The 17,768-nt window shown below is 47.2% G+C and overlaps 1 protein-coding gene across 2 annotated transcripts in view; it reads left to right on the top strand.

Moving 5' to 3' along the window:
* VPS13A (vacuolar protein sorting 13 homolog A) overlaps positions 1 to 17,768 on the top strand; it is a 2,196,319-nt gene that overhangs the window by 487,059 nt on the left and 1,691,492 nt on the right. For both annotated transcript variants that reach the window (XM_078675860.1, XM_078675861.1), the window contains exons 21-22: positions 12,260 to 12,392; positions 15,626 to 15,743. In XM_078675860.1, coding sequence (XP_078531986.1) covers positions 12,260 to 12,392; positions 15,626 to 15,743 — 251 coding nt within the window. The remainder of the gene's footprint in view (positions 1 to 12,259; positions 12,393 to 15,625; positions 15,744 to 17,768) is intronic.

Here is a 17,768-nt window from a genome sequence, read left to right as displayed (position 1 = left end):
TGTCAACACCCACTATATAATTTATATACCTATTACCTATGAATCCACTGCCACAATCACAGTTCTTAAAATAGTCTAATTAGAATGTTCTACTGTTGGGAGTACACTGTGTGAATACTCACTCTCCATCTGTGTTCCGGGAAAGCAACAAAATCATTGTGGATCCATTGGCCAGTGGTGTCTAGATTCGTGGCTACTGGTCAGAAAAATCATAAGCTTCTACACAGCACATAATGAAAGCAAGACATTCATAGAAAACGCTTCATAAGCGACTTTCATCCCAGCATGTGTCAGTTGGACAAATCCAAGCACAGATACATGAGTGCAGGCGACAGGGTGCACAAGAATTTCTATTGATTGGAACTCTGATCTATTTCAAACCAATTTCTTTATGGAACAATTCTATTTATTGAAGCCTGTAAATCTTATTCTCTTGTAGGGGATTTCCGTGTATAGTCTTAAGCCTGTGAATAGTCCCGCCCACGTGCTGGGACCCCGGAGCACTTCATTAGATATATCTTCTTAAGTTGTCATCTTTTGCTTTTCTTCTGAAAGGCCTATTTAGACAATTAAGAGATAGAAAGACAATAATTCAGCCAAACTAACCAGGCTACCCTTGCCATTACTTCATTCTGAAGTGAAAAAAGGTAACCAGTACTTTTAAAATTTTTCAATTTTTGGAGTTTAATACATTAAAAAAAAAAACTCCTCTCCACAAACCTCTTTTTTCATGATAGAGATGAAAAGGTTGTATAGAGAAGCCCCCCATAGGCTTCCATTATATTTCTGAAAATGGATACGTGCCTGCAAGAGTCTCAAGAAACCACCAGTGTCCCATGATGCACAGCTAGTGGCAGTTACTTCAGTTCTTTTTTCCGGCTCCTGTTAACAGGACCTTGAAGCATTGAGCTATACCTCATTTGGTGTTTTTCATCAAAGATCACTTCAGAATTTACCTTTTAACAACTTCACTCAACGTTTTTGGTCTTTCTCTACCTTTTGTTGTCTTTTTCTGACATATTTTCCACAGTTTATTAGTCAAAATGCCTTCCCTTTTTGACAAGTGTCCTGACTGTGGAAGAAAAAAAGGCCAATTCTGATTCACAGAGTGCGTATTCTGTGTTTACCGGTTTCGCATGTTCTTGAGACTTGTTCCTTCTGTAAAACTTTCTCCAGCGGGTCCTGCTTGACAGGGAGAAGATTCGACTATAAGGGGCTGAGGAGCGAAAAAAACAGCAAACAACATCCACAGATGGGACTTCTGGGCAAAGAGAGGGTCAGTCCTTTACCAAAATCCTGTCTTCAGCCTCTGGGCGGGCTCTCCAGGTGAAGAAGAGTGAAAAAACAATGCTTGTCCTGTCGACGTCGAGGGAGGATATGGCGACGATATGTTCACCGTCGACTCAGGGCTCTGAGTTGAAGCTGCGTCAATGCTCCACTTCGAGGAGAAGAGCAGTGAGACCTCTTGTTCTCCCTCACGGCAGAGATCGCCGTCAAAGACGTTGTCTCCTCGGTCAACGTCGACACACCAGCGCCGTTTGACGTTGACTAGCCACCAATGATCGGCGTCGACGCGACACCACGATCGCTGTCGGAGAGGCATCACCGTCGAAGAGGCATCGATGATCGCTGTCGAGACGTCACGATGGTCGACGTCGAAGAGTGTCTTTGACGTTGAAGAGTCACTGGCCTTCTATGCCGAGACGACACCGATCGCAGACGCGATCAACCATGAGCTTATCGACTTCGAGGGGGAGTTCACGGTCCAGGCAATGTCGAAGATCGCTGTCGACCAGTAGATCGACGTCGAGGGCAAGATCTGGTAATGAATCTTTGGCTCTTTCGTCTCTTCAATCAGCTTGAAAAATGAGAAAGTTGATTTATTCCTCGGATTGTCAGTACTCTCGAAAATATTCTCCTACGAGGACTCCACCACATTCTGATCTTCCTGGACCAGCGGAAATTCCACTGCCTCTTCCTCCTCCGCCTCCTCTTCTGCCACTACCTCCTCCAACGCCTCCACCTTCTCCAACGCCTCCACCTCCTCCAACACCTCCTCCACCTCCACCGCCTCCTCCACTGCCTCCTCCTCCACCTCCTCCGGGTCTTGCTGCTCCTCTGTCCATAACTCCTGCTGTGCCCAGAAGATGGAGGTCTAGGTCTCGTGCGAGGGATCGATCTCGCAGCCACCAATGTTAGTCCACACGCTCTCATCACCGACGTAGTTATGAGAGATCTCGCTCCCGGCACACCAGAGACACATCCTCCACAAGTACTTGGATCTATTCGCCCACACTTTCAGACTCCCCGCCTCAAAGGGTGTCTCCGATTGATGACATTACCAACTTCCAAGATGTTCTACTACGAGGGGCGTCCAAACTAAATATTCCATTGTCCATCCCTGTGCCATCAACTTCAGTCATCTCCAAAACTCTCCAACAGAGACAAGCTTGCTCGTCCCTTGGTCCCTTTGATGGCAGGTTATTGGAACCGGCAATGGAATTGTTTTTAACACCTTCTTCCATCAAATCTGTTCCTTCCAGGCTGCAGAAAAAATACCGCCCAACTGAGCAAGATCCCACATTCCTTCGGAAGGACCACATGCCAGACTCTGTTATTGTTGTGACAGCTAAGAAGCAACACGCTACAGCTCTGACGTCAACAGTACCGTCTGGTAAGGTAAGCCGTAAAGTAGACTCGGTGGGGAGGAAGGTATGTAACACGGCAGCCAACACAATGAAGGCTGCTAGTGCTACATCCCTGCTGGGCAGGCATGACCATTCCCTTTGGGAATCCCTTCAGCAGTTTGCGGACATCCTGCCAAGGGATAAGAGGGAGGACTTTATAGAGATATTGAATGAAGGACTTATGGTGTCCAACCAAGTAATAAGTGCAGCGGCGGACACATCACTCCTGTCGGCACAAGGCTATTGTCATTGAGTTGCTCCCTGGAGACATTCCTGACTGCGCCTTACCTCGCTTAAGCCTGAGGCTCAATAGCGAATTATGAATTTACCCTTTTCTGGCACTACCCTCTTTGGCTTTCATGCGGATGAGGAGATTGCTTGCATGAAGGTGGAAATGGAGACCTTGAAGGCAGTAGGTCTTGAAAAACTGAAGGAACAACACAAAACTTTCCGCTGTTTCCAGAGACATTACTCTTCACAGAGGTTCCAGAGATACCAGGGCCATCAGACAAATCGGCAACAATCTTATCAGCGGCCGTTCCAGAAACGCCAACCTAGGGGACGAGGAGGCCAGCAACCTGCACTAGGGAATAAGGTGCCTGCTGGGTCTAAGCCAGAATGAAGTAATAGCCAGTGTAGCCTAGTTAGTTAGGCTGCATTATTGACTTTCGATCTCTTAAGTGTCTACACAGGCCTTTCTGAAGAAAGGCGAAAGATGACAACTTAAGAATATTCATCTAATGAAGTGCTTCGGGGTCCCCGCACGTGGGCGGGACAATTCACATGCTTATGACTTATCACAGAAATACCCTACAAGAGAACTGGAGTTACAGGTAAGAAACTATTCCTTACACAGCTATTCACCTACAAACAGTGGCCATCGAGAAAGGATATACAACATTTGGAACACAGCTATTTGCCTGCAACGCTGAGGCCGGCAGCAATAGTCTGTAATTTTATAACAGAAAAAGAAAAACAACACCCACATCACACTCCCACCCCCCTGCCCCATACAAATCATTTGTCCAGGACCCATACTGTAGGGAGCAATGAAGGAGAGTTGCATCGGTAATTAACTTTTAGCGTACCGCTGAGTTCCGTGGGGGATCAGGCGGAGTAACCATAGATAAGTCAGACATGTTAGCTCTCTGAATTCAGAGGAGAGAATCCGGATAAAGAGAGCACAGATATCCAACTAGGAAGCGCTACTGGAATCAACAGACATGGACAACCTTTCCAGCCCAAGGTTGAGAACCACAACTTATGCAACCGCGAAGTATGATGAGGAATTTTCCCAGTCCCCCAAAGTGATTAGATTACGTGCTATGTCGCTCCAAGTGCCAATCCCATTTGTCTGCTGACAGCCCTAGAATAGTGTATGCAGGGTACCTAGGAATGGAGGTGTTAAAAGCTGTGTCAATGTCATTTAATACCTGGTCCAAAAATCAGGAGAGTTTGACACAGTTCCATAGGAGATGAAGGAGAGACCCAGTGAGCCCGCATCCATGCCAGCATTCCTTGGGGCGCCCAGGTTCCAACTGTGAAGATGTGCTGGTGTTAGATAGCAATAGGAGACTATCTTATAAGCTTTCTCGGTGCTGGCCATGGTATACACTGTGTGATGAGCTCTAAAAAATGCCCTCTCATTCTTTGATGGTTAGGGCCTGTCCTAACTTTGCCTCCCAGCATACCTGTCCTTTGCTCTTTATCATGGTACTCTCTCCTAGACAGGTGAGCACATAATTAATTGATGTCTATCTCGAAGGGTATCATAGATCCTGATGCCCCTCTACTATACCCGGATGATGTCTCCTAGTGTCACAGCTGTAAGTATGGGATCTGAAAGAGACATGTTAGTGATAGATTCCTTACCTTAGAATATCCCCAGGCGTCAGACTGGATCCGCGTCAGTAGGTGGCCGCCTGCGGCTCCGTGTCCGTCACTGGCGTCGTAAGCGCCGAGATGATGTCATGGAGAGTACTTTGGCGCCACCCATGCGCGCTGACGTCAGTTCTTTCTGTTTCCGCGCCAGCAAGCGCAGATCTGAATTAAGCAAGTACCTTAGTCACTTTTTGACTACTGTTTTGAGACTTTATTGTCCCCCTTCCCTTATTTCTCTTGGTGCACGTAGGGATGCCTGGCTTTAAGTCATGTGGGGCCTGCCGTCGTAATATGTCGGTGGCGGACCCCCACGATGTTTGCCTCTACTGCCTGGAGACTGATCACGACTCCCGGGACTGTCGAGCCATGGCCCCGAAGGCCTTGGGGGAGCGGCGCAGGAAGTTGCTGGAGGCCCGCAATTCGTCCCGTCGCCGCTTTGGCTCTAGAAGACGTTCCCGGGACCGCTCGTGGGACGGAGCCATCGCTCCTCGGGCTCCAAGTCTTCGCCTTTGGATTCTGGTAAGTAAAAAGAAGTCGAAGAAGCATGTTCGCTCTCTGACATCCCCTCGTTGCTCCTCGGAGGCGGACTAGGGGCGTCTCCTTTGGGCCTGGGAGTCCCACGGTCTACCTGCCCTACCTAGGTCAGTCGGCGACTCCCGAACAGGTACAAGAGTTTCTTGCTACCATGGACCGCCTGTTCAGGCCTCGGGCTCCCGCCGGCGCGCCTTTGGGCCCCGTGGTCCCGTGTCCAGATCCTGTTGGCCTGGCAGCTCTGCCAGCGGTGCCAGCCCCGGCGCCACAGGATACTATGCCGTTGGCTCCGGCACCACAAGGTGCGGAGTTGCCGGCTCTGGCGCCGCCCTCGGCGCCGTTTATCCCTCCCTTGCCCCAGTTACTGGACCATTTTGTTCCTGCCTGGGATCTGCATTGGGAGGCGGCCCCGGCCGACACCGTTTCCGACGCCGTTTTTTCCTTCCCCGGCTCCGGCCCCGCCGCCGCGACCGGCCCGTCTAGAGGCAGAGGAGGACTGGGAAGGATTCGAGGACCCTCTTTCCCGGCAGTGTGACTCCGAGCTGGAATGGGTGGACGATCTGGACGACGCCGGCGATCTCGATGTCTCTTCTGACCCGGGGTTTGCCTTTCCCCTGCTTACGATGGAGGAGGGCGCTTCCAACACGATGGTGCTCTGTCGGGCAGCTGAGGCCCTCAACCTCGACCTCCCCACGGTGGCCCTCAAAACCAACCTCCTCACCGAGGCGCTCCAGACGGCGTCTACTTAGTCGGAGCCGTTGCTTCCCCTCAGTGATGTCCTCTTGGGCACTTGGTCGCAGCCGGCCACGGGGACCCCCAGTGGATAAAATAGTCAGGGAATTGACTTCTCCCCCTGCTTCAAGCCCTAAATTATCTCCCTCAGAATCTTGGGTCAATCAGCTGGCCAGCTTTTTCTTTAACAAAATTCTTAACATTCAGGCGTCCTTCCCGCCCATCGCCCCTACCATAGACCTAGGTACCCTACCATCTGCAATGAATATCTCTCAAGATACTTGTACTCTTTCAGAGTTTCCACCCCTGGCCTTTCAGGCCTCGCTTGATCTGTTACAAAAACTGAAATCCGGTTCCCCTTCTGATCCATGCCCTGCTAAAATCCTCTCAAAAATGGCTCTTGCTCTCAATCCTCTGATTAACCCTCTTCTTAATGCCTCCTTCACCTCTGGCGAGGTTCTGAAGGCCTGGAAAAAGGCTCATGTCATCCCTCTCATAAAAAATCCAATTTGGATCCCTTAGACTTAGAGCACTCCAATTATAGGCCGATATCTTTGCTTCCTGCTCTTGCCAAACTTGCAGAAAAACATGTGCACTCCATCTTGTCTAATTTCTTAGAAGCTCATGGCATTCTGCACCAGACACAGTCAGGATTTCGCTCCAACCTTAGTACAGAAACTGCACTGTTGGAGGTAACCGAGTCTATAAAGGAAGTAACAGATCGCGGTGGGAAGGCAATGCTGGTATTACTCGATCTCTCAGCGGCCTTTGACACCGTCCCTCACAACCGGCTCCTTTCAAGACTCCAGGAGATCGGAATTAGAGGGACGGTGTTCAATTGGCTTAAGTCCTTCCTCTCCGAGCGCCAACAAATGATCTGGTCACCACCTTTTTCAGCAACTGTTCCATCACTGGATGTGGGAGTGCCACAGGGATCAGTTTTAAGCCCTACCTTATTTAATGTTTATCTTTCCCCTTTGGCTGAACTAGTGGAGCCTTATGGCGCTCGTATTGTGTCCTATGCTGACGATACGCAGCTGCTTTTCACCTGCGATAAGTACTTCGATTTTGCAGGTGATTCCATCAAAAGCTGCCTGGAGGTGGTCTTTTCCTGGTTTCAGCAGAACCAGCTCAAATGTAATTCAGACAAGTCTGAAATTATATTTTTTGGCTGTTCTCCTGATACTCAATGGAAATCCTGGTGGCCGGCAGATATGCATCCTCCTTCGTCACCTACTGCGGTCGCCAAAAATCTGGGTGTCAAAATTGACAATGGTCTTACCTTTAAACCCCAGATCCTTACTTTAGTCGGCCAATGTTTTGGTCTACTACGCACTCTTAGGAAATTCCTTCCTCTATTGTCGCACTGTCATAGGAGAATTACTGTGCAAGCAATGATTGGATCCAGGCTCGATTACGCCAATGTACTCTATTTAGGGCTCCCAGAGTACCTCTTGGCTCGCCTACAGACTGTACAGAATTCTGCCGCGAGGGCCATTTTTGGCCTGAGCCGCAGAACCCATACCTCGACTTTTCTTGATTTACTCCACTGGCTCCCGGTGAAGAAGCGTATCATCTTCAAGACTCTGACCATGACTTTCAAATCTCTGCAGGGTACTGGTGCAGTCTATCTTAGGAAACATGTCCAGTTCTATCATCCTTCTAGATCTCTACGCTCGGCCACACAAGCCCTGGCTGTTGTCCCAGCAGTAAAGCGTGCACGTATCGGAGGCCGCTCTGACAGGGCTCGCGCTCCGCAGCTCTGGAACCAGCTCCCCCTTTCTCTGACAAGAACAGACAATCTCCTGTCTTTCAGGAAAGGCCTTAAGACCTGGCTTTTTGGCCTTTAGTGTGCTATGATGTGTTCTGACTCCCTCTACAGATCTGTACAGCGCCGGGACACTCTGCCTGCGTAGCCGTGCGCTATATAAATCATCATCATATCATATCCTATCATATCACACGGCACCTGCCGACCCGGCTTTTCTGACCACGCATCCCATGCCTGAGGGTCTGGTCATCAAGGCCTCGACGTCGCAGAGTGCCTTTCCTTCGGCTCTGCCGGACAAGGACTCTAAAAAACGGGAACAGTTTGGTAAGTGGTTGTTCTCTTCGGCCAGCCTGGGGCTGCAGCCGGTGAAGACTGCCTGCTTGTTGGACCCCTACTCTCACACAGTGTCGGATTCCGTTGCTCAAGTGTTGCCTCAGTGCCTTGTAGAGGTCCAGGCTATCCTTTCTCAGGCGATTGCTGTCGGTAAGGATGCAGCTAAATTCGCCATTCGGTGTGGTTTGGACACCGCAGACTCGTTGGGCAGGGCGATTTCTACAACGGTGGCATTGTGACGTCACGCCTGGTTGTGTTTGACTGGGTTCCCACCCGATATTCAGAGCTCGCTCATGGATATGCCCTTTGATAGCACCCGCCTGTGTGGCGATAAGGCTGACGTTGGAGCGCTTTAAGGACTCGCGGGCCACGGTCAAGTCCTTGGGTCTTTCTGCGAAGAACCCTGCCACTCCTAGGTTTCGTTCCTTTCGTGGCCAGGGCAGAGGCACACAGGTGAGTTCCTTCAACAAGCCTGTGCAGAACCAGCCTCAGTGCGACAGTGGTCGCGGCTTCCGCAAGGGCGGGTCTGGGAGTCAGCGTGTGGGTTAGTCCACCTCCACACCCGCTGCTTCTACCTCCAAGCCTCCGTAGTCCGAGCTTCATGGAGCACTCCATACCGGTGGGTGGCAGGATCCGCCATCACCTCCCCCACTTGTGCGACATCATGTTGGACAAGTGGGTGCTGCAGATAATCCGCAAGGGTTACTCCCTTCTCTTTGTCTTCCCCTCCAGCCATGCCACCCCGGTGCCACCGCATGTCGGGGGATCATTTGGTTCTTCTCCAACAGGAAGTCATGGCCCTCTTAGCCAAGGGGGCCATCGAGTGCGTTCCTGGGCAGGAAGTAGAATGTGGCTGTTATTCCCACTACTTTCTGGTCCCCAAGAAAGACAAGGGGGTTCTGCGCCCCATCTTGGACCTCCGGGACGTCAATCGCTTCCTCCGGAAGGAGACGTTCAAAATGCTGACTCTGGCTCGGGTCCTGGCTGCCCTAGACCCTGGAGACTGGACGGTAGCGTTGGACTTGCAGGACGCTTATTTTGTCATCCCCGTCCTGGCAGCCCACCGGCGTTACCTGCGGATCATGGTGGGCCAGGAGCATTTTCAGTTTGCCGTGCTCCCCTTCGACTTTACCAGCGCCCCTCGGGTGTTCACGAAAGTGATGGCGGTGGTCGCAGCTCATCTGCGCAAGTCTGGGGTGTCAGTATTTCCCTCCCTTGACGACTGGTTGTTGAAGGCGTGCTCACCCCAAACAATCGTCAGCCACCTTGAGACTACGGCCGACCTCCTGCATCTGCTGGGGTTTTCCTTCAATGTGCCGAAGTCGCACCTGAGTCCCTCTCAGAAGCTCTCCTCCATTGGAGCGGTTCTGGATTCGACGCTGTTTCGGGTTTATCCTCCTGAGCAGCGAGTCCGGGATATTCAGGCTATGAATCTCATCTTTCGGCCTCTATCCCGGCTTTCATTCAGGATGACCCTCCGGCTCCTGGGCCTCTTGGCCTCCTGCACCCTGCTGGTGAAACATGCCAGATGGCATATGCGAGCTCTGCAGTGGGACCTGAAGTTCCAGTGGGCACAGCATCGGGGAAACCTGTCCGATCATGTCCAGATCTCGGAGGGCACTGCTCAACAGTTGCAGTGGTGGCTCACGATCTGTGATTGGGTCAGTGGCAGATCCCTCTCCCTTCCCCAACCGGAGCACACAGTGGTGAAGGATGCGTCCCTCCTGGGATGGGGCGGCCACTTGGGAGAGGCAGAGATCAGAGGCTTCTGGTCTCCGGCGGAGTCCCGGCTCCATATCAACCTTTTGGAGCTGCGGGTGATGTGACTTGCACTGAAAGCATTCCTTCCCTCTGTCCGGGGAAGTGTGGTGCAGGTGTTTACAGACAACACCACCACCAAGTGGTATTGCCAGAAACAGGGCGGGGTGGGGTCGTGGACCCTATGTCAAGAGGCTCTGCGCCTCTGGACATGGCTGGAACTTCAAGGCATTACCTTAGTGGTTCAACACCTGGCAGGTTCTCCGAACGCCAGAGCGGACGAACTCAGCCGCTGGTTCTTGATGGATCACGAATGGCATCTGAACTCGTACGTGGCGAAAGGTCTCTTTTAGCAGCCTTGGTTAGATCTATTCGCCACCAAAAAGAACGCGCAATGTCATCAGCTCTGCGCGTTGGAATTTCCAAGGCGGCACTCGCTCGGCGACGCTTTTCGGCGTGAGTGGTGTTGTGGTCTGTTGTACACCTTTCCGCCTATACCACTTCTGCCCAGAGTGCTGAAGAAGATTTGGCGCGACCGGGCCCAAGTCATTCTTGTGGCTCCAGATTGGGCACGAAGATACTGGTATCCCGAGTTACTCAGCATGGCGATCGATCCCCCGATCCGACTGCCTCTTCGGGAGGATCTTCTGTCGCAGCAGCAGGGAACGGTCCTCCACCCGAACCTGTCCAGCTTCCACCTCCGTGTGTGGAGATTGAGTGGCGACAATTGACAGCTTTCGATCTTTCTCCTGAAGTCTGTGATATGATTTTGGCAGCCAGGCGTTCCTCCAGTAAAACAGTATACGCCTGTAGGTGGAACAAATTTGTGACATGGTGCACAGCGAAGGCTGTGGATCCCCTTTCTGCCCCTCTTTCAGAAGTCCTTCTGTTCCTTGGCCCAGCAGGGCTCTGCTCTGGGCACTATCAAAGGTTATCTTTCTGCCATCTCCGCCTTTCTACGGCTTCCTTTCTCTTTTTTTAAGTCCCCGGTTGTTAACCTTTTCCTGAAAGGCATTACACACATGTTCCCTCCGGTTCCGCTTATAATGCCCCAGTGAGACTTGAATCTTGTGTTGACTTACTTGATGTACGCTCCCTTTGAGCCGCTTCACAACTGTCCTTTACGTCTTCTCACCTTAAATACTGCTTTCCTGGTTGCTATCACCTCTGCCAGAAGAGTGAGTGAGCTCCAGGCTCTTTCTTCCAAACCTCCTTTCCTTTCTATTCATCCGGACAAGGTGGTTTTCAGGACCCGGCCTTCTTTCCTGCCAAAGGTTGTCACGCCCTTCCACATCGGGCAGACCATCACTTTGCCCATCTTCTTTCCGCCTCCGCATCCTTCAAAAGAGGAAGAGAGGCTCCACCGTCTGGACCCAAGACATGCGCTCTCGTTCTATCTGAAGCGCACACAGCAGTTCCGGGTGGATGACCAGCCCTTTGTTGGCTACGTGGGTGCCAAAAAAGGTTGCGCCATGCACAAACGTACCATCTCTCGGTGGGTCGATCTGTGCATCAAGGCCTGTTACTCGTTGGCTAAGAAGGAGCCTCCTGTGGGGCTGCGTGCCCATTCCACCAGGGCAACGGCAGCCACTACTGCAGTGGGACGCGGCGTTCCCTTACAGGACATTTGTCAGGCAGCTACATGGGCCTCGCTGCACACGTTTACCAAGCATTACTGCCTTGACAGTCAAGTCCAGAGGGACGGCTTCTTTGGCTGTTCTGTGCTTCGTGACTTTCTGGTGTAATCTTGTTCGCAGATTCACCACCTGGGTTGGTATTGCTGGGGTATCTATTCTAAGGTAAGGAATCTATCACTAACGTGTCTCTTTCAGATGCACAAGTTACTACTTGTGTAACGCTATATCTGTAAGAGACATTAGTTAGTGATAGATTCCTTACCGCCCCACCCATCCTCCCCGTTCTGCTAACTGATTACTAGGGTTAAGGTCATCCCTTTTAGGGCCCTAGTTTTATGCACCAATGGCCAGTATCTTGCATGGCTCTGCATTCCTGGCGAGGAAAGTCGTGTACAGAACTGACGTCAGCGCGCATGGGTGGCGCCTAAATATTCTCCGTGATGTCATCTCGGCACTTACGATGCCAGTGACGGATGCGGAGCCGCAGGACGCCACCTACTGACGCGCAGGGGTACTGCTAAGCAAAACTTTCCGGATCCAGTCTGACGCCTAGATATATTCTAAGGTATGGAATCTATCACAAACTAATGTCTCTTAAAGCTATATCGTTACATAAGTAATAACTTGTCTTTTAGGTTCAGTTTTTCGACTTCTATTTGTAGGCCTCACATCCTAACCATCATTTCATTTAAATGACACAAAAAATAGGCTTAAGTAGTCTCATGTTTGCTTGTTCCATCGTAGACCATAACACCATAAAACAGCATTGTGTGTTGGCAACAATTAACTTTGATTAATTTCTAGTTGTTTAATGTAAAACTGCTTTGGTAATGCTGCTTTGTTGAAAAAACAAATGTACAAATTAAGAGCTTGACAGTGCCTGTATACATTGGGCACTACATTAAATTGATCATTTTGTGTCTTTTTAGATGACCAGCAAAAGTAGAAAAAAGCTGCCCCAGCTGAAAATCGGGCAAAACAGCATTGAAGATATTATGTCCAGAGCCTATGAAAGTTTTGATATACAGCTTAGCAGTATGCAGCTTCTCTATAGCAAACATAGTGAGTATATATTTACCCATACTTGTTTAATTTGTGAGCTGTAATTTGGTGCAAGGACGTGAAAAAGAAAGATTGGTAATAGATCTGAGTTGAGTCACTAAAATCATACTGTTTTATGCCATCTGTAGTAGCTTCTTATTTACCAGTTTTATTTATCAAAGCTATAGCTAGGAAGCCTTACCCTTTTACATTAGTTTGAGTAATTTTCCTTTATGAATTATTTTTAGTATGTGCAGAGGCAAAGGTTTAATGTTGCCATCTTTTAGTAATTTGGATGAATATAGTTGGTTTGATGCCATTTTATTTGGTGTTTTATCAAAATCATTTAATACAATTGCACTTTGTGCAATCAATTAAAGCATCCACTCAACATGTGATGCTATGTTTTTCAGACAATGCTATGATAATCACATTCATTTTTATTTGTTTTGCATTTCGATTGAGACTAGACAGTACAAAGAGAATCATTACCTATTCAAATATGTTGCTATTTAACAAAAGGCTGTTTTTCTTATTAATACCATTTGACGTACTAGCTAGTGAATGGAAAGCTCTATTTTGGAGATCCCTTTACATTATACTCTCACGCTCCTTAGGGATCATAGATTAAGATCCCTCTAACTTTGATGTCAAATGTAGAGCCCAGGGGCTGGATCTCTGGCAAATTATTAGGTTATTCACATAAGATAAAGTTACTTACAATGAATCTAAATGAACCTGCGTTAAATAATCTGTAGATACTATAAAAATCTAGCATAAAACTCAGTCTTTAACCCCAACCCTGTTTTACACCCAGTACATTTTTTATGTATCTTTTAATACCACATACTTTGCTATATTAATTTAATGCCTACTGTATCCAATAAAAACATTCGAAATTATCTTTGAATCTATGAGCTGTCACTGCTGTGGTTGGAAGGACCATTACGAAAACGGTGTGAAATGTCTTCACATTACTCTGTTTAATTGAAAAACTGGTGGCTCATCAACAGTTCTCAACATAATCCCTCATTGATTGGGATGTCAGCTCGCTTACAATGTTAAAGGTTATGATCCTGTTGTCTCAAATTGATCTTTTATAGCGTATTTTGGAACACAAATGGGAAGAAAGGACAGTTCTTCCAAAGTTGCAGCGTTCTTCCTATCCTCTCACTTAGTTTCTTGTGTTAGAAGGCACAGATCAAAAATAACTATAGTTACCAGCATATTGCACCCACCACTTTTAGACAAAAGCAGAAAAAATAAAATGGAATTTTTGCCCCAGATTGAACAGGCTAGGAAAGACCTAAATCAGATGTCTGAATTAAATCCATTTTAAATTGTGGGCATGAGCGGCAACTATTCTATTGTGTTCAGACTTATTTCATCTCTACATTTATTGGTTTCTGGTTTGCTTGCATTTTCAGGTACAGGTTATCACCAGGTGTGCAGCAGTCATGGCTAAAGACATCACATTGCTCTGGATGGGTTTATAAATTCCAAACATATTTCAAATTTCAGGCCTGTTTGTAAAGTATGGTACTTCTAGTAGGGTCTTTCAAAATCCTGTTCCAAAATTGCACATGCATATGTTAATTTGTCTGTATCCCCTGAACTAAACCCTGTCCTCTCCCAATTAAGCCTCTCCCTGCATTCAATGTGCAGTTATAAATCTAGATTGTTAGTGATTAATGTGTTTTTAGATGCTGGAAGATACATTTCCTCATTGTTAAATGGGATTGAAAGGAGGTTGTTAGATGTTTGGTTCCTTGAACACTTTGACTAAAGGTCCACTTAAATGTCTGTGATGGTGGCATTGTAAGCCATGTAAAATTGAGCGAATTAGGGCATAAAGGAAGCTTAATGATTAGACCTTAAATAAAATGCCATTTTTACTAAAATGCTATACGAAAACCCAAATAAAGATCTCAACTTGTGGGGTGTTATATTAAATTCAATTTTCTGTAGCAAGGGTTTCTCCCAAAATGTACGTGTCCTGCCAGGAGTCGTAAGTGAGGTGTTACTGCACATGGCTGAGGAGCCCCTGTTGCAGACTGGGATATTATAGTACAAGTTATATCTACCTAAATATGAAAGAATGCAGACAATATCATGAATTTAACACTCTTCCAAATATTGTGTCCCCATGGTTATCCAGTGTAATGCAAAGAAATAAAGAAAGAAAATGTGAACAAATTGCCTTCCATCTATAACACTTTCTAAACTAACCCTAATCATTAAATCTCCATTCATGAAGAGATCAACCTCCTATTATTATGGGAAGTTTTAGAAAGAGTCAATTTAGGAATTTTAATATATGTAAAATAATGGTATGGGGTGCAGTCTTCAGGAGGACAGCAATCAGTAGATAGAGAAATTTGTGTGAAATGCCCATCGCAACTAGGTTTGCCTGCCTGCATGTCCCGTTAATGAGTGATAATTTGTCCCATTTTACATATGTTTTCATACTCCCTTATATATACTCTCTTAGTGTAATCTTTTATTTAGCGAGGAATATTGCATTTCTTTTTTAGTCAAAAGCACACCTGGGTAATAGACTTTGTTCACATAGTACTGTCATGTTGAAGTAGGATCTGTTCTGTAGAGATGTTGAACCTGTAGCCTCTAAAAGTTCCCAATCTGCAGCTGTAATAGCTTTATATTGATGCTTGTCTCCCTGAATGCTATAATACTCTTTCGATATTCGCTTCGATTTTCTTAACAGCCATCCCATGCTTGGGGTCCACTCATCATTTCCCAAACTCCGCTCAGTTAGTGCTTAATAACGTCAACTTGTTTTAACCCCTTCGCAGCTGAGGGGATTCCCCCGCTGTGCTGGGGGGCGGGGGGGCACGTACAGCGCCCCCATGCTCATGACGAGGTCAGCTCGTCATGAGCCACGGCGCTCCGGTGCTCATGACGAGCTGAGCTCGTCATGACCGCGCCCGTTCCCATGGAACGTTCAGCACAGCAGGGGAATCAGCCCAGGGTGCGAGCGTTCCAAGTAACGGGCGCGGTCATGACGAGCTGAGCTCGTCATGAGCACCGGAGCGCCGTCGCTCATGACGAGCTGAGCTCGTCATGAGCATCCAAGAGGTTAATAGATGTTAACTTTTGAAACATTTATCACCTAAATGGCATTTCTCTGAGGAAATTGCATCCCCTCCCATGTGAGCATGAATGGCAGAAGTGGACCAGGTGATGCAATATTTTAACTTGTATTGTAAACCAAATTAAGCAAATTTATATTTTAGGTGAAAATTGGAAGGAAGCGCGAAAAATCAAACGCTCATCTCAGCACATCTTGGAGCCAATGGATCTTAAAGTGGATTTCAGCAGAGCCATGGTTGTCACTGATGCAAGAATGCCCAAGTATGTTGTTCTACTGTTTCAAAGTTATTGTTCCAAGAACAGTGTGGCACTGAATATATTTTCTTGAAATGCACACACATAGTATTTAATACCGTTTAGGTTTGTCCATAGTACCCTGTCAATTTTTGAGTAAGGTACTCACTTTAAGTAAGAAATTCTGGCATAGCTGCCATCTGTTGGGCCTTCTCACACTTTTTTTTCCACTTCAATTATTGCACCAACCTTCTCAGGAAGCATACTGATGCATGGCTCTTTAACATGGGTCCCTGGCCTTGCAGTTCTGGAGTATCCTGGGATTCTTAATCACACTTCAGCTGGCTCCTTTCATGGCAGCACAGGCTGCTCCTATCACCCAGCTCCTTGTCTCAGTTGTGTCTGCATGGCGTACATGCAGCTGAGGTGTCTCCAGGAACAAGAGAAGGGTGCCTCAAGCAATGGTGAACACTGGTCCAGCATGGTTACAGCCAAGTCCTATCCAACACTTCAGGGTGCTGCTGGATGTTTATGGTTGGAGCATGTTATCTCGCATCCATCACGTTGGCTTCCATTTCACACCAGTTTTAACTTGAGTACAATTAACCAAATTGTGCACATTTTTCCAACTTTTTGGAATATGTGTGCTCCCTCTTACATTTTTCTAATATTTCTCTTTAGTTTAATTTTCAACTTTTTCAAGGTATTTGCTTCTCTTGCCACCAGACGATATTCACACAATATCCAAGTGAAGCTATCCACCATTGTTGGGTAAATGTATAACATGTATACTCTGGTTATATTGTTTAATTGAAATATCATGTACCATGTTGCCACTGCTGGTAAGAAATGGAACACCAATCCTCTCTACTGCATTAAAAGATGATTTACTTTCACAATCCAACAATCTCAGTATGCTCTAAATTACCTTTTCAAGGGGTCAACCTATTACTGAAGTGAAACATTGTTTTCATGATTTTTCTACAATTTCAACTCTGCTAGTTTGTGATTGCTAATATAGTATATCTAGAAGTAAAATGCTTTTAATTCATGTAATTTCTGGTATTTTCTGTTGCTTTTATGTTATCAGTTAACAGAAAAACAACAACAAAAATACCATTCTCCATTTTCTGTTGATTAATACATAAAATTTGTCAGTGCTTCTTTCCTTAAAAAAAAGAAAATAGTCTCTAATTTGTTTGTAAGGAAAAAGGCTTTTTGCAGGTTCACTCCCAGTTTTTGCCCCCATTCTGAATACTAGGTACTGGTGTATTGGCTCTGAATCATACTAGAGAGGGAGAGGGGTTGGCCTAACTTCTAAGGCGCTCGACCTCGGACCTGGAGGAACTGGGTTCGAGTCTCGGTAACGACGCCAAAAACCCCCTGTGATTCTGGGCAAATCACTTAATCTCCCAGTGCCTAAAATCAAAGTGTGTCCTCATGTAACGTAACTGGTGCTATGTAAAGCGCTCTGATAACTGATTCGGTTTGGTTCTAGTTCGTGCTATATAAAACTCTGCAAAAAAAAAATAAAATACTACATATTACTGTATCTCAGTAGTCCTGCATTCCTCCCAGCACAAAAGCGCACACTCCTCTTTATTACATCAAGTTAACGGGTCTCCCGCCTCCTGTACGGGGCCATATATACATTCATGTTGTCCCTTATTCAAGCAGAGGTACTCTTCCCCTCCCAGCTCTTCTCCTCCAATCATCAATGATAGTACTGTTACCTTACTAGCCCAATCCTTCCCATCCTGTATTAACTGATCCCGCTATCTCTGTCCTTTGTCCGACCCTGTCCGCAATCACCTCTCATCTCCATTTCCCGAAATGCTTGTAAAGTATCAGCCCAGGAGTCCATATCTTCTAGAACCTTATCACCTCTTCTGGAAAGGCGGATGTGCGTTTCCTCAGCTAGTGCGCACTATACCATGTTGCATCAAAGTGATGGGCTGTTGTCTTCCATTCAGTCCATGGCTAACTGCCTCTTTGCCAGCACCAGAGCAAGTTGTATAAACTTGTATTGCATCTTTTTCCCTTTTGGTCTCT

This window comes from Lissotriton helveticus, chromosome 2_1 (genome assembly GCF_964261635.1).
Source record: "Lissotriton helveticus chromosome 2_1, aLisHel1.1, whole genome shotgun sequence".
Taxonomy (NCBI): domain Eukaryota; kingdom Metazoa; phylum Chordata; class Amphibia; order Caudata; family Salamandridae; genus Lissotriton; species Lissotriton helveticus.
Note: the sequence above shows the minus strand (reverse complement) of the source record. Positions and strands in the feature narration are given on the sequence as shown.